This window comes from Dromiciops gliroides, chromosome 1, assembly GCF_019393635.1.
Source record: "Dromiciops gliroides isolate mDroGli1 chromosome 1, mDroGli1.pri, whole genome shotgun sequence".
NCBI classification, from domain to species: Eukaryota; Metazoa; Chordata; class Mammalia; order Microbiotheria; family Microbiotheriidae; genus Dromiciops; species Dromiciops gliroides.
The window spans coordinates 420,216,519-420,239,604 of record NC_057861.1 but is presented as its reverse complement, the minus strand read 5'-3'; the positions used below and the strand labels follow the sequence as shown (position 1 = coordinate 420,239,604).

The 23,086-nt window shown below is 41.1% G+C and overlaps 1 protein-coding gene across 7 annotated transcripts in view; it reads left to right on the top strand.

Moving 5' to 3' along the window:
* Positions 1-23,086, top strand: part of RAI14 (retinoic acid induced 14) — a 179,680-nt gene that overhangs the window by 100,781 nt on the left and 55,813 nt on the right. For 5 of the 7 annotated variants that reach the window (XM_043976112.1, XM_043976111.1, XM_043976109.1 and 2 more), the window contains exon 3: positions 14,408-14,538. In XM_043976112.1, the coding sequence (XP_043832047.1) occupies positions 14,408-14,538 (131 nt within the window). Of the gene's footprint in view, positions 1-13,589; positions 13,681-14,102; positions 14,241-14,407; positions 14,539-23,086 lie in introns of those variants that run through there. The other 2 variants (XM_043976108.1, XM_043976110.1) reach the window with 2 other exon arrangements.

Here is a 23,086-nt window from a genome sequence, read left to right as displayed (position 1 = left end):
AATATACATTTCACACCTACACTTATGAGTAGATATAGATAAACATAAATATATGAGTGTGTGTATGTGTGTGTGTGTGTGTGTGTGTGTGTTGATATATTGAGAGAGAGAGAGAGAGATTGATTGATTGATTGATTGATTGATTGATTGATTCTGTTCCTAAGCTACATGACTTAGAGTTTGGGTAAGATGTATGTGAGCAGGCTAACAAAGCAGTTTGGGGTAAGATCTGTTAAGAGTGGAAAAGCTATGTTTTTAGCAAAAGGAAAAGGATGCTTAAACTGTTAACAAAGGCCTTTGGCACAGACATTTATAGAAAAGAAGACTGGTTCTTCTTTATCTGTCAGTTAATTAGCATTGTTAAGCTCCTACTAAAATGCCTTATTAAATAGAATAAAGAGAACTGGATGAATTCCTGGAACTATTAAAAGTATTATGAGTTTCTTTTGTAACTGTAGAGTGATTGGGGGAAGGGAGGTGCCGTATTCAGTATGTTCTGTATATTTATATAGTAGCATCAGTATAGCACAAATGCAATCAATTATGTTCTCCCAAAAGTTCTCTTTTGACATCAGCAAACATTTATTAAATCCCTCTATGTGCAAGGTACTATGCTGAATCAGAAGATATAGAGGAAAAAATCTTTACCTTCAAGAAGCTTACATGCTATTTGGGGGATACGCCATGTACAAAATAAACATGAAATATATACTAAATAATTTTGAGGGAGGGAGGTGATCCGGAAGTATACCTTCCTCCCCTCAAGATTACCTAGGAGAAGGGTATGTAGGTATAGGAGGTAGTGCCTGAACTGCACTTTAAAGGAAGTTAGGGATTTCTGAATGGTGAAGTGAAGAATAAATGTATTCTATACTTGGGAGATCACTTGTGCAAAAGGCTTGAAAGTGGGAGATCATATATTCATTTTATGAGAAGCTAGCTGGTCAGTTTGACTAGAATGAATAGCACAGGAAGGAGAATGGTATGAAATAAGATAGAAAGCTAGTTGGTGCCAGATTAGAGAGGATATTAAATGCTAGTCTGAGGGATTCCTATTTTATCCTAGAAGCAATAGAGAACCATTGAAAATTGGAGAAGGGGGCAGCTAGGTAGCACAATGGATAAACACTGGCCTTGGATTCAGGAGGACCAGAGATCAAATCCAGCCTCAGATACTTGACACTTACTAGCTTTGTGATCTTGGGCAAGTCACTTACATCTCATTGCTTGGCATAATAATAATAACAAGAAGAAGAAGAAGAAGAAGAAGAAGAAGAAGAAGAAGAAGAAGAAGAAAAGTGGCATGGCCAGGTCTGTGTTTTAGGAATGTCTGATTATATTTTGGGAGCTTATATTTTGAACGTGGGTAGCAGAAAGGATGGTGGGTACTGTGTATAGAAAAATCAGAAGGGGGGAGCTAATTTAGTAGGGCAAGACAGGTGGAACAAGTAAGTAGAGAAGAGGATGCTTTCATTTTTTGTACATGGTGAGTTTGAGGCATTAGCAGTCAGTCGGTAAGGATAGGGTATAAGTTGTTTGTTTGTTTGTTTTTTTTCGGGGCAATGGGGGTTAAGTGACTTGCCCACGGTCACACAGCTAGGTAAGTGTTAAGTGTCTGAGGCCAGATTTGAACTCAGGTACTCCTGAATCCAGGGCTGGTGCTTTAACCACTGTGCCATCTAGCTGCCCGCCCCCCCCCCCCCAGAGTATAAGTTTTTAAATTAATTTTATTTTTTCTCAATTTGTTGTTCAGTGTGTGTCCAGCTCTTCGTTTCTCCATTTGGGGTGTTCTTGGCAAAGATACTGCAGTGGGTTGCCATTTCCTTCTCCAGCTCATTTTATGACAGGAAACTGAAGCAAAAAGGGTTAAGCCACTTGCCCATGGTCACACAGCTAGTAAGTGTCTTTGAACTCAGGAAGATGAGTCTTCCTGATTCCAGGCCCAACACCACCTTGCTGCCCTTTTCTCAGTGAACAAATATTTCTTTTCTTTCCCCCACTCTCTTCCCTGCCACTGGAAAACAAAAACAAAACCCTTGTAACCAATGTGCATAATCAAGCAAAAGTGATGTTACATGTTAATTGTGGGTGTATTTTGGGTGTGCTGATAGTCATGAAGTTGGCATTTTTCCCATTTTAGCAAACCACCACCACCACCACCACCACCACCACAACAACAATAATAGAAAATCATGCAGCAAGTAGCCTCTTTGTTTTTGTTTTGTTTTTGTGGGGCAGTGGGGGTTAAGTGACTTGCCCAGGGTCACACAGCTAGTATGTGTCAAGTGTCTGAGGCTGGGTTTGAACTCAGGTCCTCCTGAATCCAGGGCCGGTGCTTTATCCACTGTGCCACCTAGCTGCCCCAGCAAGTAGCTTCTTAAAGCAGACATAGTAATCTATCTCATGTTGACACTGAGTTTTATGTTAATGAATGGGAAATACATGGCCTGTATCCATGCAGAAAGATGATGATACTGATGTACGTACAGTCTGTGGGGGCCCATGTATCAAACTTTTTCCAGCTATCATGGCAGCTTTCGCTGACCTGTGCCCCCTCTTTCTTTCCAGACTTTCATCTGTCCCTCCAGCAGCTGCTGTGGGTTAGGCAGTCTATAGCGATGCAAGAATTTGCACTTCGAGGAAGTTCCTTTCCCAACCAGGCATGAATCCTTGGCCTCATTAGCACTGTGCCCTCATCTCCTGAGCTAGTAGAGTCCACATCAAAGAATAGGAAATGTGCAACAAATCTTAAACAGATTTTTGTGCTGTAAAGGCATGGGGGTATGGAAAGAGCACTAGATTTGAATTGGAAGGCTTGAGTTCCAGTCCCAGCTAAAGCTTGCTATTTACTGTTTGGCCAAGTCTGGCCAAGTCACGCTTCCATATTGAGCCTCAGTTTCATTCCCTATAAAATGAGAGGGGTTAGATTAGTTGATCTCTAAGGGGCCTGCCTCCAACCCTAAAGTCCCGACATGTTGCTGAGGCTGCTTTATTCTCCTGAGGCCTCTGTGCTTGAAATCCTGCCATACCTCTGAATGTTTAGTTGGTCTTATTTTCTATTTAGGCAGAACTTGTGCGAGAGAGTTATTTTAACTGTGCCCAGCCACCTACTCCATATGAAATCTATACTATACCACTTTGAGTCTGAGAAAAATGTAGGAATTGGGGCTGGATGTTATGCTCAGATGCATGCCTAGAATACTTTTGGCATGTGCTTGAATTATAGCCAGACATGTCTCGGAATGTTCTATCTGTGTGATGAGAATTTGGCCAATAAATCCATGTTTTAGATATAACATGCTTAAGTCACAAGTGTACCTCATTTTGTGCACCAAGTAGATTTCTTTCAAATTGGTGGTAACTCAGTTTCATTAACCAAGTCTTGCTTTAAATGTACTGGACTAGTGGGCTATTCAGAAAGAGCATATGCTGAATTCCTTTTTTTTTTTTTTAAGTGAGGCAATTGGGGCTAAGTGACTTGCCAGGGCCACTGCACCATCTAGCTGCCCCCTGAATTCCTTTTTAAAAGTGTGTTGGGGCAGCTAGGTGACCCAATGGATAAAGCACCGGCCCTGGATTCAGGAAGACCTGAGTTCAAATGCAGCCTCAGACACTTGACACTTACTTACTAGCTGTGTGACCCTGGGCAAGTCACTTAACCCTCATTGCTCCATCAAAAAAAAAAAAGTGTGTTGTTGTTGCTCAGTTGTTTCTTCAGTCATGCCTGATTCTTCATGAGCTCATTTGGGGTTTTCTTGGCAAAGATACTAGAGAAATTTGCCTCTTCTGACTCCAAATCCAAGAGTTCATTTCTCCATCTGGCTTGCTATCTTGGAATTTTTTCCCCCTTTCCTGTAAGCCTTTTGTCTTCTGAGAGGGCTGTTCTCTATCTTATATTTACTTAGCACTAAGAACGGACTCTGCTACCTACCCCACGTCAAATGATCTTGTGCATTACTATGGACTTAGATGAAACGCTTTGGGGAACACTGAGTTGATTTTCTTTAATAAAGGCTTAACTTCATTTCTTATCAACAGTGCCTCTCAGAGTAAGAAGGAAGAAAGGGACAGCTGGGCTTTGATATACTGAGTTCTTGATGGGGTACCTGAGCTCCTGTCCTGTGTACACAGTGCAGAATGGAGCATTGACTGGATCAACTGAATTCTATCAGTAGCAACTGGTAGGCACAGTCTAGACTATTAAGAGGGTAAGGAAAGCTGTTGTCGAGGTTTATTTACACATCAGAAACACCTGCCTGGCTTCTGTGTGAACAAGGCAGGCATTATGTAGAGTGAATAAGCTAGGACATTATAACATGGCATGTGTTAGTAATCTGTTTGTAATAATGTGTGGGTGGAATATGAGACTGTCACTTTAGAGGAAATTATCAAGAACGAGCCTAAGTAGTAACTAAACCTTGTCATAAACAAAACCTGTATTATTGTCCTTTGCTTTCAAAAAAAAAAGTTCCCATCTGAACTTGATTTGAAAACAAAAACCAATGGCACTTCCCACCTGTCCTTCAAAATTCCACTTTGTAATGACGACACCAACATTTTTCCAGTCATCCTAGCTCATAATCTCAAGTCATCAGTTCTCCTTGCCATTCCCTCACCTTCTTTCAATCCATCACCAAGCCTGCAAGTTCCACCTCCAGGGATATTTCTCCCTCCTTTCTCTTGCATCAATCATCTTCTGTAGTTGAAATCTTTACCTTTTGCCTGGACTGCTTTTGTTGTGGTGGTTTGTTATTTTGTCACCCAGTTCGAGGAGCAGTGTTTCTCCTCATGGGGTGAATTCTACTTCCCATCAGCATGGGAACTTTGACCTGCTCCATTTTCCAACCTTGGCCAGTTTGCCTCTCCTTAGGCAGCCTGGTACCCTCCACTACTGGAGAGGGTTGGGGGTCACCATATTGGTGTTGGACTGTAACAGAAACATGCAATGGGCTTAGCCTTCTACATCTAAGAACGCCAGAGCTCAAATGACCCACCAGCCTCAGCCTCCTGGGAAGGATGGATTATAGGCTCCAAGCTTGTGCCATCACACCCGTTTTGCCTCGATTATTGTGATAATCAGCAAGCATTAATTAAATGCTTCCTGGATGCTAGACACTGCTAGGCATTGTGAAGACAAAGACAAAAATGTCACCATCTCTGGCTTCAGGGAGCTTTCCTTCCAAAAAGCAAGTTAGCACTCCATGAATTTGAAGAGAGGAAAAAATTATATCCTTATTTTCACTGACATCTTGCTGAAATTGAGCATTTCTCTCAATTTTGAATGTAAGCAACAAAGATTATTCTTTTTTTTTTTCCTTTTGTGGGGCAGTGAGGGTTAAGTGACTTGCCCAAGGTCACACAGCTAGCAAGTGTCTGAGGCCAGATTTGAACTCAGGTCCTCCTGAATCCAGGGCCAGTGCTTTATCCACTGCGCTACCTAGCTTACCCCATCAAAGATTATTCTTAGAATGGGTCTGTATGCTTCACCATTCTGCCAAAGGAGTCCATGACACACATACCATAAAAGGTGAGGCTTCTTAACTCTCTGAGACTACTGATATAGCTCTCTTTATACTTTTTAAAAAATATTTTTCTGCTATCATTTATTGTCTCATGGATTCAATGATGTTTGAGTGATTCTATCTATTTTTTTCTTTATCCATTTTTACCCTCCCTCTGAATCACTTTCTCCTCTGGACTCCCTTATACTTAGTCTATTGTTCATTTGGGACCTAAATGTGTGCTGCTTTGTATTGTTGGCTATCTTTTCCTGTGTATTACCTATCGTTCCAAGTACATTGTTTCTTGTTTGTTTGTTTGTAAAATAAAAAGAGATTTAGTAGGAGAGAGGACTACTTGGCCAGAGGACAGATCACCATTGAAAGCTGTCCCACTGGAGTAAGAGAAGGCCTTGCCCTCCAAATGTTCACAAAACAGAGGGAAGGAAATTACGAAGCAAGAGGAAATGCAAAAACTGGACAGCGTCAGATAACTGGGAGGGGATCCCTTAACAGCGTGGGGTATCAGTAGGACATGCAGCACCCGTCCATATCCTGCATGTCACCCTGCAGACCTTGGTATTGCCTAGCAGTGCACCAGCGTTGGGCTTTGCCACCTTTTTTCCAAGTACCTTGTAAACTCTTTGAGGGCAGAGATTGAGTCCTCTCCTTTTTTGTATCTGTCTTCCTTAATGCCACCACAGTAGATGCCCCCCAAAGTACAATGGATTTTGAAATGTCATTCTTTCTGGCTCACAAGGTCACTTTATTCTTTTTCTCTTTCTTTAAATTTCAATGCTCTTCCTTCCTTCCTTTATTTATTTATTTGGACCACATGGGTCTTTCATCGCAACCTTGCTGATTTTTACTTAGGAGGGAGCAGGAAAGGAATTCTTTCCCAAGAATGAGAGTCTCTAGTATAACCATAGCTGTTCTTTGAGTTTGAATCAGCAGAACTGGGCCACTGCAATTAAAGACAAAAGCCTCAGCATCTTTTGTTTGTTTGTTTGTTTGTTTTTTAGTGAGGCAATTGGGGTTAAGTGACTTACCCAGGGTCATACAGCTAGTAAGTGTTAAGTGTCTGAGGCCGGATTTGAACTCAGGTACTCCTGACTCCAGGGCCGGTGCTCTATCCACTACACCATCTAGCTGCCCCCAGCATCTTTCTTAAAGAAAGTTAAAATAGCTCTTTCCCTTAACTCTCATCAGTATATTCTCTCCAATCTGATAGGTTAGGTTTAGGGTTTCATAACACAGACATGTTGACAAGTTTGTTGCCAAGAGAAGGAAAGAAAAAATCTTGTTTTTCTGTGCCCAAGTGATCAGAACTTAGTCACAGAAGGCAATTGGGACTCTGGCTGTTTGAAGGGCTGGCTGTGGACAGTCTCAGTGCTCCTGTGATTTGGGGGGGGGGCAGTTGGGGTTAAGTGACTTGTCCAGGGTCACACAGCTAGTAAGTGTTAAGTGTCTGAGGCCGGATTTGAACTCAGGTACTCCTGAATTCAGGGCCGGTGCTCTATCCACTGCGCCATCTAGCTGCCCCTCCTGTGATCTTTATAAAGGTTTTTATTTTGTCTGTTGCCCCAGATGTTGGGAAGACAAGTCTCTTGAGAGGGCCCAGTCTTCAGTAGGGGAAACCATTAAGACAGTAAGTGTTTTTCATGTTCTTACAATGGAAGTAAGGACAGGTAAGGGAAATGATTGCAGTGTGGCAAGAATAAGGATAGTATGTGCTCAAATTCAGAATAAATTAAAACCTTGGGAAGAAAGTTAAGGAAAGCAAAAAGGGGTGTGGTTAAAGTTATATCGAGGTAACTAGGATCAAAGAAAGACTTAGATTAGTGCTCAGTTGCTAACATAACTAATAACTAGAGAGCTATAAAAATGTTAGCTATAATGAGAAGTCCTGGAGGAGTGACGGAAAGCCTCACATTTGGTCTCTTGTCCACAATGCTCCAAGGCCAGATTGCAGGGCAAGGCCTGCGAGGCTCACATGTTGATTTCCTCTTCATAGCTAAGGCATTACACATGGTTCTGGAACGTAGCATATGGCCTCCTAAATTTGTAAATGCAATCTAATATGTTCTTAAACAGTTCCCTGAAAAGGGAGCCGTGCTTATTAGTAAAGTGATTGTTTTAAGAATTGTTTCTCTTAAGACCCTTCAAGTGCTTCTAAAGCTTTTTTTTTTCCCTTACCAGTGGCTTATTATGATTTAGGTATTAGGACAGAAAATTGAGTAATTTGAATTTGGGGTTCCGGTGTTATCTTCTCCTTAAAGGGTAATGGATCTCCAGTTGTAAATTGTAATCTTCCAGAGACCAGCTACCATGGCTACATTCACGGAATTCCCAGTCACTCAAAGTCAGAGTCCTAAAATGTTAGTGTCACTAGGGGTCTTAGAGATCTTCCAGTCCAATTTTCTTATTTTATAGCTGAGGAAAATGAGTCCCTAAGGGGAGGCAGTGTACCCAAAGGTGGATGGCATAGCTGAGATTAGAGTTTAGACTTCTTGAACACCAGTCCCAAGTCTCTTTCTACTTGACCATGTTTCCTCTTTTGTCAGTGAGGGTTGGTAGAAGGTAGGGAAAAGATACTTGAATGTCTGCCATGTAAACCTAAAGATAGGATGGATTGTAACCCTTTGTGGGCAAAGCACATTCCTTCTAGCTCTATTATGCTATTGTTTATTCGTTTCGGTCATGTCCAAACTTTCGTGATGCCATTTGGGGTTTTCTTGGCAAAGATACTGGAGCGGTTTGCCATTTCCTTCTCCAACTCATCTGACAGATGAGGAAACTGAGGCAAACAGGGTTAAGTGATTTGCCCAGGGTCACACAGCTCATAAGTGCCCGAGGCCAGATTTGAATTCATGAAGATGAATCTTCCTGACTCCAAACTCTATCCACTATACCACCTAGTCACCCAGCACTATTATAGCTAACATTTACACAGCTCTTTACCAGGTGAACAGTATAGTTCAGTACCTCTTTTGCTCTTAGTGCCAGACAGGAGCATACTCATTAAATACTTGATTGTTCAGAAAGCAACCAGTTAGATACAAAAGAACAGTGAATTTAGAATTAGAGGACTTGAGTTTTAATCTGGACTTTGTCACTTTGGGGAAAATCAGTCTCTCCGTCTTAGTTTGCTCACCTATACAAATGAGGGATTTGGATGAGATGACCTTCTACCTCTAAATCTTTGGTCCTATGTTGGAGACTTCCGTGACAGTTTAGAATGTGAGAGTTAGAAGGAGCCTAATTTAACACCTTCATTTTGTAGATGAGGACCAGAGAGTTGACTTGGGATGAGGGGAGAGAGGCACCCTGGATCACACTGTGACTCAGTGAAATCCCAGCTCCTGTATTCTAGTTGCCAGTAGACTAGCTAAGGAGACAGAACAAACACATATGAAACAATTGGAGAGCAGTATAGGACTGTGTGCAAACAAATGCTAGGTTACATGGCACAGATGACTAGTGCTGTTGTGTTTGTGAGAATAAAGAGATTTTAGTGTGTGCTGAGAGTATCAGATAAGACTTTGAGGAGCTTTGTGTTGGGTCACTTCAGTTCTGGAACTCAGACCTCTATTAGTATCCTTTGTCCCATGGTCCCCCTCCGATTAGAGGGTAGAGTTCATGGACTCCCAGAACCTCCATCAGGCCAACTAACTCTTCATTTCTCATTCAGCTACACTTCTCTGAACTTCTCTCTCTATAATGTCCCAGGTACCTAGTATCTTTTCTCCCCACACCAACCTATTTTTTGGTTTTGTTTTGTTTGGTTTTGGTTTTGGGTTTTTTGGCGTTTTTTTTTGGTTTTTTTTTTAGTGAGGCAATTGGGGTTAAGTGATTTGCCCAGGGTCACACAGCTAGTAAGTGTTATGTGTCTTAGTCCCGATTTGAACTCAGGTACTCCTGATTCCAGGGCTGGTGCTCTATCCACTGCGCCACCTAGCTGCCCCCCCTACACCCACCTATTTCAATTACTTTTGTGTGTTGACTTCCTCATTAGCAAGTAAACTCCTTGAAGGCAGGGACTGGCTTTCTTTTTTCATATTTGTATTCCTTGTGCTTAGCATCATGTTTGACATCAGTTAGGTCCTTAGTAAATGGATATTGACTGACAAGAATGGAAGAGGTATGAAAATCTCCATGGTCTGTCTCAGGGAATGAGGAAGATGGTACCCTCCAAGCTGTGATTTTGAAAGGGATGTGAAATGGCCAGTTGTAAATTCCAAAGCTTATTATTAGTATAAACAGCTCCCTGGCTCATGACCAGAGAATAGTGCTATGTAAGCATCAGCTGACCCTTAGCCCTAATAGTGGCTGTGTGGGTAACAGTACCACCTCTTGGAAAGCCAGCTGTTCATACTCAGGTTTCCTACATTAGACTTATTACTGGGGTCCTCTTTCCCCCTTTGTCTTAGATCCCTTTTATTGGCAATTGCTAGCCTTGCTAATAAATCGATCATAGTTGGAACTCTGTGCCTCAGTTTCTCTCTTTTTTTTTGGTGAGGCAATTGGGGTTAAGTGACTAGCCCAGGGTCACACAGCTAGTAAGTGTTAAGTGTCTGAGGTCGGATTTGAACCGAGGTACTCCTGACTCCAGGGCCGGTGCTCTATCCACTGCGCCACCTAGCCACCCCAATCCTCAGTTTCTCTTTATCCCAGATTTTTTTATCATAATACCCCTTTGAGTCCCTGCGAGAATTCCACAAGTGAAACTTAGCTGCTGAAGCACCGTCGACTGTTTCCTCCTCTCCCGGACTGCTTACAGTACTTCCCTTCCTAGACTGCATTTTTCCTCCCTCCTTTGTTCACTTTGTCCTGTTCTCTCTCCCCCAGGTAACATAAGTGATACCCAGACATCTTCCCAGCATGGATAGAGTTGTCTTTCTTTCTTCTCCAGCTTCTGCTTCTTCTGCTCAGTTCCACATGCCAGTTCAGTTGTTTGCATGTATGTACACATGTAGATGCATTTATACATGCCAATACATTTCATGGATGACCTGGTTTTTCTAGCTTTATCTTGGGAAGAAGCTAGATTCTGGCAGGTGTATTGGACAAAATTCAAACAAAAGAGAGAGGCTTAGTATTTATTTGGCTACAGTTTTGCAAACTTTAAAGTTATATACAAGAGAGTTTTTATTTGAAGGAATGCATAAAGCAAGAAATAGTAAATGAATATTCACTTGCTAGTAAAGGAATTGACTTCTTTTCATTTTTCATGAATCATGTTTTCCAAAATAAAAATGAGTCCATTTCTTTACTAGCAAGTACCAATTTTACTATTTCTTGCTATTTGCTATATAATAGTATTTGCTGTGCAAGTTGAACTTCTGAAGGTCTCCCCATGTTACTGATTGTAGGAAAATCTATGTTCCCCAGTGGTCAGCTTCTACCCCAAATGGAGGGACCAGGCCTTAATAATCCATAAGGACTTTCCTGATTTCCGTGGTTGATAGTATTATCTCCTTTTCCCCCCAAAATTACTTTGTGCCTATTTTGTATTTATATGTGTACACATTGTATCCGTCCCCGCCACCACCATGGAATGCAAGCACCTTGAGAGCAGGAACAATTTCATTTTATATCCTCTGTGTCAGCAACACAGTTGGTGTTAGAATAAATTCTTGTTGAATGAAAGAATGACTGGTCTCTCTGCAGGCTACTTCCTAAATGGATGTAAAATAAATGATTATTGAACAAAAGAATGACTCCAAAGGCTGTTTCCTAAATAAGTGTTTTGTGTAGCTCATCCACCATTTTGATCTCCACACTAGATGTCTTGGGACAAGGAAATCCTAAAAGACAATGGGTACGTTTCCTTTTGAGGCAAAGTCAGTAGGAATTCACTGATTTTAAAAGATGTCTCTAGATATATTTTTGTTTATTAGGCAAATTTACTTGTGAAATTTAGTCTAGGACAAGTGTGCAGCAATATGTTCTTGTTGGTACTCATCAATAAACAGAGGAAATACGAGGTTTCCTTTTCCATTAATACCTTCTGGTACTGCAGGCTACAGTACTTGCTGTGCTATTGGCCTGGAAGAAGGCTCATTGATCATTTAGATGAGATGATAGTGTCCCATTTGTAGATAAATGGAATTCTCTATAGATAAAATAGTTACTTTTGACCTGAGATGGTCAGTGGCTCTACTGAAAAGGAATTCTTCCTGGAAGCTCCGAAACTTGAGTATCTTCCACATGTAGAAGTAAGAGACCTGGCCCAGCCCCAGAACCTCTGCATACTAGAGGAGTAATATTCACAAGAAAACCAAGAAACACCTACTTTTCCAGGCTGCAGATATACATAGCAAGCAACTGGTGTGTTCACCTTGCATGAATTACTCCAATTAGATTGTCTCAAGCTCTTTCAAGAGACACTTATAGGGGATTTAGCTGCTGATGGCCTGAAAAAGATGTTATCCACTGCACAGGTTGGGGGCATTTTGCTGCCAGTGATTGCAGTCTAGTATAAAGAAGAGAATCACTCCACAAGCTATTTCCTAAATGGGTATAAGTAACCCTTTTTTTTTCCTGTTGCTTCTCCTTTTGATCTCCTCACACTAGTTTAGCTTGGTTATCTCAGATCAGGAAAAGATCCTAAGTGACTTTCACACCAACAGGAAGGATTTTAATACTTACCTGCTATGTGCCATACACTACTGGGGGTTTCCAGGTGGGGAGTGAAGAATACTAAGTTTAGATAATACTTGGTAGGTCGCTGCTCTCATGGAGTTTGCAGCTGGGGTGAGTGACACAGATAAAGATGATGTACAGTATTACATGATAAATGCATTCAAAACAGAAGTGTGAGATTGTCATCATCTAGGATACTTTGTGGGCTGGTCAGGAATGACTTCATGAAGAAGGTGGTATTTGAGCTGTAAAACATGGGCAAGAATACTGTACATTAAGCAGGAAAAGGGAGTACAGTTTAAGCACAGGAAATCTTGAGTACAATCAGAACACTAGACCAACTCTGGAGACTTAATTTGACCTTAGACAAATCACTTGATAATCAGTCTCCTTTTCTTCATCTATTAAAATTATGGGGGAGGTAGGGACGGTCGCATTTATTGGATTCTTTCTAAGATTCAAAAATCTGTTAAATCTACTTGGGCTCGGAGTCTGGATCCTCTGAGAGATTTTTGTTCATAGCTTTTGACCTTTCCCTATGGAGGAAAATGGCTTATGGTCAACATTGCCATTACTCCTAGAAAGGCCATGTCAATTGATTTACCTTTTGGTCTACTCTCCATCCTTGTGATTTTCCAGACCACAATTCCTTCCCTGGCCACCAGTTCCCTTTGTATGTTGTTTCCCCCATTAGAATGTAAGCTTCTTGAGGGCAAGAACTGTCCTTTTTGGGGGGTGGGGAGGCAATGAGGGTTAAGTGACTTGGCCCAGGGTCACAAACTATTAAGTGTCAAGTGTCTGAGACCGGATTTGAACTCAGGTCCTCCTCAATCTAGGGCCGGTGCTTTATCCACTGCACTATCTAGCTGCCCTGCACCACCTAGCTGCCCCCTTATTTTTAGTTTAGATCCTCAGTGTTTATCACCTTGCCTGACACAGAGTACACAATTAGTAACTTGTTTCATACATTTATTATCTATTTGGGTAAGTTCTCTGGGAATGCAGCCTAACCCTGCATGTAGATGATAATATTGAGTTGCAAACAAATGAGGCTTTTATTGACCAGAACTCTTTGCTGTGACAGCAAGTTTGGGAACCTTTAAGATGTGTGATGGTGTCTGGAAGAATAGAAATTTATTTCAATGTAATTTCCAGATTGTGTAGACCTAGAAAACCTGGTATTTTCCAAATGTAACACAAGCCAGTGAGTAACTCCCCCCCAATTGGAAAGGTTTCATTTAGGATCTCTCTTCTCAGCCAAGTTCTTGGACATCTGGAGACCTTGCTTCTTCAGGGACTGGCCTATTTTGGGCAGCAGCAGCAGCTACTTTCCATGCTTTCATTATCAGCTGCTGTGTCCAAAAACAAAGACAAGTGAGAGCTGGTTATAAATCAAGCCCTGGCCCACCCGCTCCCATCCTGTTGGTTGTTGGGTTTAAGTCCCTCCCACGTCTAGTTATTTGCTGCAGGTTCTGAAACCTGAATGTGTTGACCGCCAACCATGCCGTACCTTCAGCGTTTACTAGGATTGTCTCTGGTGAGTTGGCTGGTGAGAAGGGACTCTAATAGAATATACTTGGAATTGGGGGAAGGGGGAGGGAGGAGACACTATCTGTACATGGGAATGTGTTGTGGTGACTTACTAGGAAAGGGGTACTTGGGATGCTGCTCTGAGTTGCCTGTGCCTGCAGTGCTTTGTTGATCCAACCTCCTAGAATCAATCAGTATGCAAATCACAACATAGGGGTTGGTAAATAAAGGCCAGAAAATGTGGCAGGATAGAAACAGAAGAAGCAATTGTGTCTCTTCAATCTCACATAACCTGGGGGTGGGGTGGGGGTGTTAAATAGATTTGTGTCTGCACTATGTTCACATCAGGTGAACCTTGGACGCCAGGATAAAGGCTCATCTCCAGGAGCAGCCCCAAACGTTGGCTAGAATTGAGCTAATATGTAAACTGTCATCTGGGGGGCACCAGACAGGCACAGATTGAAAGAAGTGGCTTTGATGTGGAATTTTGTGGTGTCTGTTCAAGTGACACATGTGCGCTCTTTCTGTTTAGGACACGGCTCTCTTTTCTGAATGGGGAAGGGGAAAGTATATTTAAAGTTTAAAGTTTTAAAGTTTAAAGATATATTTGCAGAAACTTTTTATCTGGGCTTAGGAAAACTGATGGGAAGATGTAGGAAAGATTTACCTATCCAGCCCTGAGTGACCAGTGGTCTTGCCTATTCATTTATTCCATCTTCTTTTTCTTGTTTCAGACCAATGAGTGGAATAAGAATGATGATCGACTGTTGCAGGCCGTGGAGAATGGAGATGTGGAGAAGGTGGCCTCCCTGCTGGGCAAGAAGGGTGCCAGCGCCACGAAGCATGACAGTGAGGGCAAAACTGCGTGAGTATTTTGTTGACCTTTGCCATAGTTAGTTAAGATTTCATGTCCTGGAATGCTGGATCCCGGGAAGTTTGCTGGGATTCCACGTGACATTTATTTCACAAGTGGTTTCAAGTATCTTTTTGAACTTCCCGTAAGTTTATGTGAGGTTGTTACTGCTAAATCACATTTCTTTTCCTTCTATTTCCAAATTATTATTATCAACAACAATGGAAATAGCTAATATTTACATAGTACTTTAGGGTTTGCAAAACACTTTACCTGTTATCTCATTTGATCTTCACGATGACCTTAGGAGATAGGTGCTATTATTATCATCCCTATTTACCATAAAGATTCTGAGGCAAAAAAAGGCTAAGTGGCTTGCCTAGCTAGCATCACATAGCCAGTAAGTAAGTGTCTGAGGCAGGATTTGAACTCAGATTTTCTCTAACACTGTCCACTGTACCACCTGGGTACCCTACAGTCACCATCGCCTTGTTGTGATGGTTTCTTCTCAAGTGTAATCAAAAGAGCAGGTGGTATAAAAACTGACACTTCTTAGTGGAGGAAAAAATCATTTGTTTTATTGTGAACTGAGTTATAAACATACACATTTACACACATGTATACATGTATATTAGGCAAGGGACCAGCTTTAATAACAGTGTTCACAAACTCAATAACAGTAGCTCATCTATATATAGTTTCTTAAGGTTTCCAAAGATGTTTCCTTGGAACAGACCTGTGAGGCAGGGAGTATTATCTCCCATTTACATATAAGACAGTTGAGGTTGTGGTAGAAATGACATTTTAATTCATGTCTTCTGATCCAATCCATTGTTTTTTTTTCCATATCACATTGCTTCTCCAATATTTGTAACTTCTGCCACTAGTACTGTTATTTATTCTGCATAACTCATTGAGTATAAACCTATACATTTTATTGCCTTATCATTTACCAGTGTTGCAAAAGTCATTGCAGTTTAAAATTAAAAAACAAACAAACAGCTTATTACTACAATAAGAGTTTGGAGACATCCTACATAGAAGGATACCCCCATCTAATGGTGTTAATTGGTTCTACAAAGATACAGTGTTAGAGGAAATGACATTACAGGGGGTAGTAGTTTCACAGGAACTATTTTATAGATGGATGATTAGTTTACTGCTGCTATAGTGGAGTTTCATGACTTGACCACAGGATTTAGTTATGATGTATTTATTTGGAAACTACATTGGTGGGGCAGCTAGGTGGCGCAGTGGATAGAGCACCAGCCCTGGATTCAGGAGGACCTGAGTTCAAATCCGGTCTCAGACACTTGACACTTATTAGCTGTGTGACCCTGGGCAAGTCACTTAACCCCAATTGCCTCACCAAAAAAAAAAGAAAAGAAAAGAAACTACATTGGTTAGGGAAGCATGAGTAGGGTGTAACTACAATCTAATTCCTTATTAAAAATATAAGTCATGATGAAGATTCTATAGCTTTCCCTCCTTGCTAATAATAGAGGTTTCCTTCAAAAAGTCTGAAAAGCCTTGTTCTGGTATGTTAAGCTAAAGGATAGGGAGGTATGAATAGAGAAGGCAGGTTGGTATAATGAAAATTAACCATGGATTTGGAGTCAAAGGGCATAAAAGTTTTTTTCACCTCCCTGGGCCTCAGTTTCCCTGTCTTTGTTGGAGAATTTCTCAGTTTGAGTTCCTGGAGAACTCAGGGAGAATCTCACCAACCAGCTGCATCTAAAATGATTTAAGTGGCCAAACTCAAAAGAGATTTTTGAGCACACTAAGGAAGACTGCTTCCTGGGGTACAGATATGAATGGCTATTAGAATTTTTCAGGCTGGCTTAAGGTACTTAACCAGTCAGCAGCACAGTACAGCAGCTTAGGGTAGAGAAGTAACTCTTTTCACAGGAGGAGGGGTAGAGAAAGGGAGAATAACCAAGAGAAAAAGGAGAATTCCTGGAAGAATATTTGCCATTCTGGCAGGGTTTGTTATGGGAATGAGAAAACATTCCCCATTCAAGGTCAGGAAGGAAGAGGAAGAAGGTGACCAAATTTTAGAATCCCATTAAATAAGCCTATTTGATTTAAGACCGTAAGTTTGAAGTCACATTCAGACAAAGCTGCAGGTGTCTCTTATCCAAGGACAACAAATCATTTACAACAGTAGTTGAGACCATTTGGGTTACCATATCCTTAGAGAGTTCGCAAATCGAATGGGCTAAACTAGATAATTTCGAAGATTCTTTAAAACCCTATATCCTATGAAATGTAGTTAAGAGAAATTCAGGAGTAAAACACAAACTGAAGATATGGGTTAAATTTTTTTGTGTGTTTTTTTTATTTTTGATTGCAAAAGGTAGTCCAAGACCAGTGCTCTTGTTCTACCTGAAGGACTAGCCTCCAATAGAACAGAAATGTCAACAGTGCAAAGGCTGGAGGAGTGAAATTAGTTAATATAGAAAGTAGCATAAAGGAATATGGAGGGGGCAGCTACGTGGCTCAGTGGATAGAGCACTGGCCCTAGATTCAGGAGTACCTGAGTTCAAATCCAGCCTCAGACACTTGACACTTACTAGCTATGTCACCTTGGGCAAGTCACTTAACCCTTATTGCCCAACCAAAATAATGTTTTTTAAATTTAAAAACGGAATATGAAAGTTATGAAGGTCAAAATCAAAGTTCTCATTTGCCTTTTCTCTGCCTCCCTTTCTTCTTTCTCTAGGACAGGGCTTTTATGTTTAAGATGGCTTTTTGCTCCTCTCCCAGGCTGGTACAGTAGAGCTCTTGGCACTACTCACAGAAGTACTGGACCCACAACAGTGTACTAAGACGAAAGACTTCAGCCCTTTTAATAGCTGTTTACATTTGGAGTCAGGTCTGCCCCAACAACAGTGACTGTCTGGTACACCCGTACACTTTCCTGAGAGTATTTAGGGTTATATAGTAGGTTTGGTGACTTGCTTCTAGCACCCTTTTCCTGCCTGTCTAGTACCAGGCTTCTCCCAAAGTGGTTTTACAGGTAATTGCACAAGATGGCATTACATACCCCATCAGTATCAGAGAAAAGAAAAATGTATTCATGATCATCATGCCAAATTCAGAGACAAAATAAAATATTAGGCCAGCAACATATACTCATGAACAGTCTCACAAATCTGGACATTGTGAGAGCACATTCATTAACTACGTATTATGTATAGGGATGATGATGATGGTGGTGGTGGTGGTGTTGGTAGTGGTGATCTATGCTTAATATAGGAGATTAAGGCTGACCAAGACCTTTCTTTTGAGGTACAAATTCAATGATTGTCTTTATGTTACAAATAAAATAGGGCTCAGGAAGCTTAAGTGATTTACCTATGGTCACACAGCTTGTTTGTGGGGCCAGGATTTTAACCCCCGTTTTCTATCATAATTCTAGCAGTCTTTCCCCTACACCCTACTACTTCTCAAAACAGATCATTCATTAGATGGAGAAGGTTGGACTGTTCCTCTTGATTCTCTAACTGGAGATAGAGAGGTATAATTAGTAAACTATTATGTGCCAAGCATTGTGCAAGGCAAAGGGGATATAGTTAATAAAAAGAAAAACAGGTTTTGCCCTCGAGCAGCTCAGCTCAGCTCAGAGGCATCTTGAAACCAGGCAAAGCAGCAGATGATGAATGGAGTGGGATGAAAAGTCCAGATTCTGCCCTGCATAAAGGAAGGCATTGGGAGGAGTTTGGTATTCCACCCTTCAGCTGTCAAATCCTAGGAGGCGGCTGGAGATAGCCTCCTGGTGATGAGATTAGAAGTTTATCCTGGGAGGACCATCTTGTTCACTGAAGTTGAAACCCAGCAGCAGCAGTAGATAAGTGAAGTGGCATATAAGTAGCATTGTTGGCAGGCTTTCCCAGTTTTCTAGCCAGTAGGGACTGTAGAGATGATTTAGTCCAGCCCCCTCAATTTACAGATGAAGAAACTGAGGACTCTGAGAATTAATGTAATTTGTTCAAGCTTACTTGGGTAAGTTGCTAGCAGTGCCAGGTTTCTAGTTCCTGTCCTCTGACTCCATATGTGATGGGGTTTTCTCCCAAGGTACCATTGTGAAGTCCTTGTCTCCATCCTTTTATTACAATCCAATACCCTGAGGGTCATCAAGGCCCACATCTCATGAGTTCGGAATGAGTTAGCTCTCCCTGTCCATAGCATACAAAGCAAAGGTTAATGAACAAGTCTTTTTGTTGAGCCCCAGTCGGTTGGGTGCTTAGTTACAAAGGCAAGTATTTGAAAGTCTACACTTCTCCATTTGTATTTAGTCTAATTTCATTTTTCTTGTGCTGGGGCTCATGAAGTCTCACACTTACAGAAGGTTCTGATTCTTAACCTTTAGAGATTTTTTGCTCCTACCTTGTATTTTTCATATGGGTCCACTTATTAAAAATGCAGGCTGAATTGGTTTAATTCCAAGTTACTTGAACTGGAAACTTGCTAGTGGCATTTCTGAAACCATAACCAATCAAAGCAGCCTGTCCCTAATAGCGGAGCCAATGCTTGAGCCCAGGAGTTTGCAGTGATAAGATAGCATCACATTTCTAATTTGAATAAAATGTTTTGCTTTCTTCCACCATTGCAACTATGCCTCCTACCTGAGCTGCTTCTTCTAGGGAAGAGTTAAGAATGCAAGGATGTCAGGACTCATACAACTTAATTCTTCCAGTAGTATCTTTCCTACTTTATTTGTCCACTGGACAAGAGTCTCACATTTGGAGCAAGTGAAGTTAAAAGTTTATGCAACACTTTGTGATTCTTAACACCTACTATCACTCTGCTACCATTACTGAAGAGTGGAAGGGAGCCTGAGACAGGGGGTGATTTTGCATCTTTCTTTTTTTCCTGAATTGTCATGGCCAAAGAATTCACCACCAAGAGGCCAACACACTGATGATGAGTCTTGCCCTTGGGCCTGCGGTCACCAAGAGTGTCCCTGTGGCTGCAGGCAACTTGCCTATCCTCTCCCATCAGTTTATCCACCTACAAAGCAGAAATAAATGTAAATACCTTTTTCTTAACTAGATCTTGAATTAATCCTTTTTTGGAGGGAGAGGAGGGTCATTTTCCTACTTGGGGTCTGCATTTTCCTACTTAGGTTCTCTGCTGTCTAACTTTCTAGAATCAAAGGAACTCCAGAAAAATACCCCACTTTGGTTATCTCCTCTAGTTAGATAACTTACTTCAGAACATAGCACAACAATGTCTCTTAAGGTCTATGACATAAGTACCTTAGGGTCTATAATCATGCTGTTCTTTCCTGAAATGCTGTTTTACCTCTTCATCAACCCAAATCTTACCAATTCTCAAAGGTCAGTTAGCAGACATTTATTAAATTCCTGCTCTGAATCAAGCATAGGGCTAGGGACTGAGAATACCAAGACAAAAGTGAAACAGTGCCTGCCTTCTCAGATTTATTACCTTCTATCAAAGGAGATATGCATCAATAGCAGAGGATTTGTAGTCAGAGGATCTGTGTGACCTTGGGCAGATTATTTAATCTCTCAGAGCCTCAGATTCATTATCTATAAAAGGAGGGGACCTGAGTAGATGACCTCCACAGTCCCTTCCAGGCCAAATCTGCAATCTTGTGATTCTGCCTCTCCTACACACTTTAATTCCTTAAGGATTGTTGCTGTACCAAATATATTCTACTTTTGTTTCTCTCATAGTACCTAGCAAAACTGAATTTCTTTCAGAAGTACCCTTTACGTGGTTCATTTGTGGGGGGAAGTGAGGCTAGGGATAAGGGCTCTGGACCTTTGATTCCATCAACCAATAAACTTTTATTAAGCTCCTACTGTGTGCCAGGCATTGTGCTTAACCCTGGAGATACAAAAGGAGCCAAAAGTCGACGGTCCCTCCTCCCAAGGAGCTTACAGTCTAATGAGAGAGACAATATGCAAATAAATATAGACAAAGCAAGCCGTATACCAGGTAAATAGGAAGTAATTAAACGAGGGAAGACACTATAATTGGCATTAGGGAAGACTTCCAGGAAAAGAAGTCATTTTAGTTGGGACTTAAAGGAAGCCAGGGAAGTCAGGAGGCAGAATGAAGGAGAGTGAGCCTTCCAGTTATGGAGTACAGCCAGAGAAAATGCCAATGAGGTGGAATCCATTTAGTCAATGAAGGAAGAGAACTCCTAGTTAGCCAACCTCCTCTATCTGAAGCTCATAGTGTAAGAGAGTTGCCTGAATCATTAAGAGTTCAAGTGATTTTCTAGTGTGTATGAAGGTAGACACTTGAACCCGGGCTTTTCCTGGCTCCCAGTCTAGCTCTTTATTTATATATACTTTCTTATTGCAGGGTTTGGGGTGAGGGGAGAAGGGAGAGAAGACATTCAAGTACTCTTTATTAATCCACAGTTTCTCATATGTAATTTACTTGGGGTTAATTTGACTTGGGAACTAGGAGAGTGGGAATTTCCCCAATGCCCTCCCTTCTGATGTATGTCATATACTGTCATCCTGGCACTTCAGTCGCAAATTTCCTACAGAACTTCCGGGAAGAAATTCTTAGATCCATTGCCACCCATTGGTCCAGCAACTCCAGGAATGTGGTGGCGATTACAAAAGCAGCTATCTCTCCAGACATTCACCAGAGACTCTGTTTCTGCTTACCCAGGGTCAATAACCAGATGGGTGGCTTCTCAGGCTTTTCCACTTCTTCGGTTGGAGAAGCCCACGGAGGAATAGCTCTCTTCTAGAGACTAAAAAGTTGTTGTGGCTGGTTTTTTTGTTGTTTTTTTTTTTCCTAAGAGGGAAGGAGGTATGGTGGCTTGGGTCAAAAGGGAAGAAAATAGAATGGAAGCTATGGTGTAGAAAGGGGCTACCTCCAGGCTACCCTGGTGCTGTTCCACTTCACCACACTCTGTTGCATCTGTGTTGTTTCCATGGTGGATGGGAGGAAGTGGGAGGATATCAGAGCCTTGAAACCTCTTACCCCAGAGGTTTATAATTACTTCAATAGAATTTTCCTCCACATTTCTATGTGAACTTAATTAAGGTTGTGTGTGTTTGTCTTAGGAACAGGCAGACTAAGTAGCATAGCAGGTCCAGCTTCAGTGTTTGAAACAATGCAGTATGAATATTTGTGCTACATTTCACAGCACTCATATGTACACATATAATGCATTCTGTGGTTGCTTTTTCTGTTATTTAAAAGCATGACTTTGTACCCCTTAACTTGGGATCTATGAATTTTTTTTTCTTTTAAATTGTGATGACTATATTTCAACATGATTTGTTTCCTTTGCAATTATATGTGTTTAATTATTGTTTAAAAATGTTATTCTAAGAAGGGGTCCATAGACCTTACCAGATGGCCAAAAGGGTCCAGGGACTCAAAAAAGGTGAAAAATACTGGATTAATTAAAAATTTTTAAAGTCTTACTCAGATGCTCAGAGTGGTGTGGAGGTGACTTTGGACTATTTATTGAAGGCTATAGCTCATTCAGGTTCTCCCATGCAGGATAAACTTTTTTTTTTTTTATGTATAAGGTATTTTATTTTTTCCGTTACATGTAAAGATAGTTCTCAACTTTTGTTTATACAAGCTTTACAATTTCAGATTTTTCTCCCTCCCTCCCCTCCCTCCCCCCTCTCCTAGACAGCAGGTAATCTGATATATGTTATATCTATATATCTATACATATAGATATAGATATATACACACACATATATATACACATAATAACATTAATCCTATTTCTGCATTAATCCTGTTACAAGAGAAAAAATAAGAGCAGTGATGCAAAACCTCAAAATAGAAAAAAAAAAAACAACAGCACCCAAAACAAAAGAAATAATATGGTTCATTCAGCATCTATACTCCACAGTTCTTTCTTTCTTTTTTTTTTCTTGGATTTGGAGATCCTCTTCTATCATGAGTTCCCTGGAACTCTTCTGTACCATTGCATTGGTGAGAAGAATATAGTCCATCACAGTAGGTCAACACTCAATATTGATGATACTGTGTACAATGTTCTTCTGGTTCTGCTCATCTCACTCATCATCAGCTCACGCAAGACCCTCCAGGTTTCTCTGAACTCTTCCTGCTCATCATTTCTTACAGCACAATAGTATTCCATTGTATTCATATACCACAACTTGTCCAGCCATTCCCCAATTGATGGGCACCCCCTCAACTTCCAATTCCTTGCTACCACGTAAAGAGCAGCTATAAATATTTTTGTACATGTGGGTCCCTTTCCCCCTTCCATGATTTCTTTGGGCAAAAGACCTAAAAGTGGAATTGCTGGGTCAAAGGGTATGCACAGCTTTATCGCCCTTTGGGTATAATTCCAAATTGCTCTCCAGAATGGTTGGATCAGCTCACAGCTCCACCAACAATGCATTAGTGTTCCAATTTTCCCACAGCCTCTCCAACATTTATTATCTTCCTTTTTTGTCATTTTAGCCAATCTGATAGGTGTCGGGTGGTACCTCAGAGTTGTTTTAATTTGCATCTCTCTAATCATTAGAGATTTAGAGCATTTTTTCATATGGGAATAGATAGCTTTGGTTTC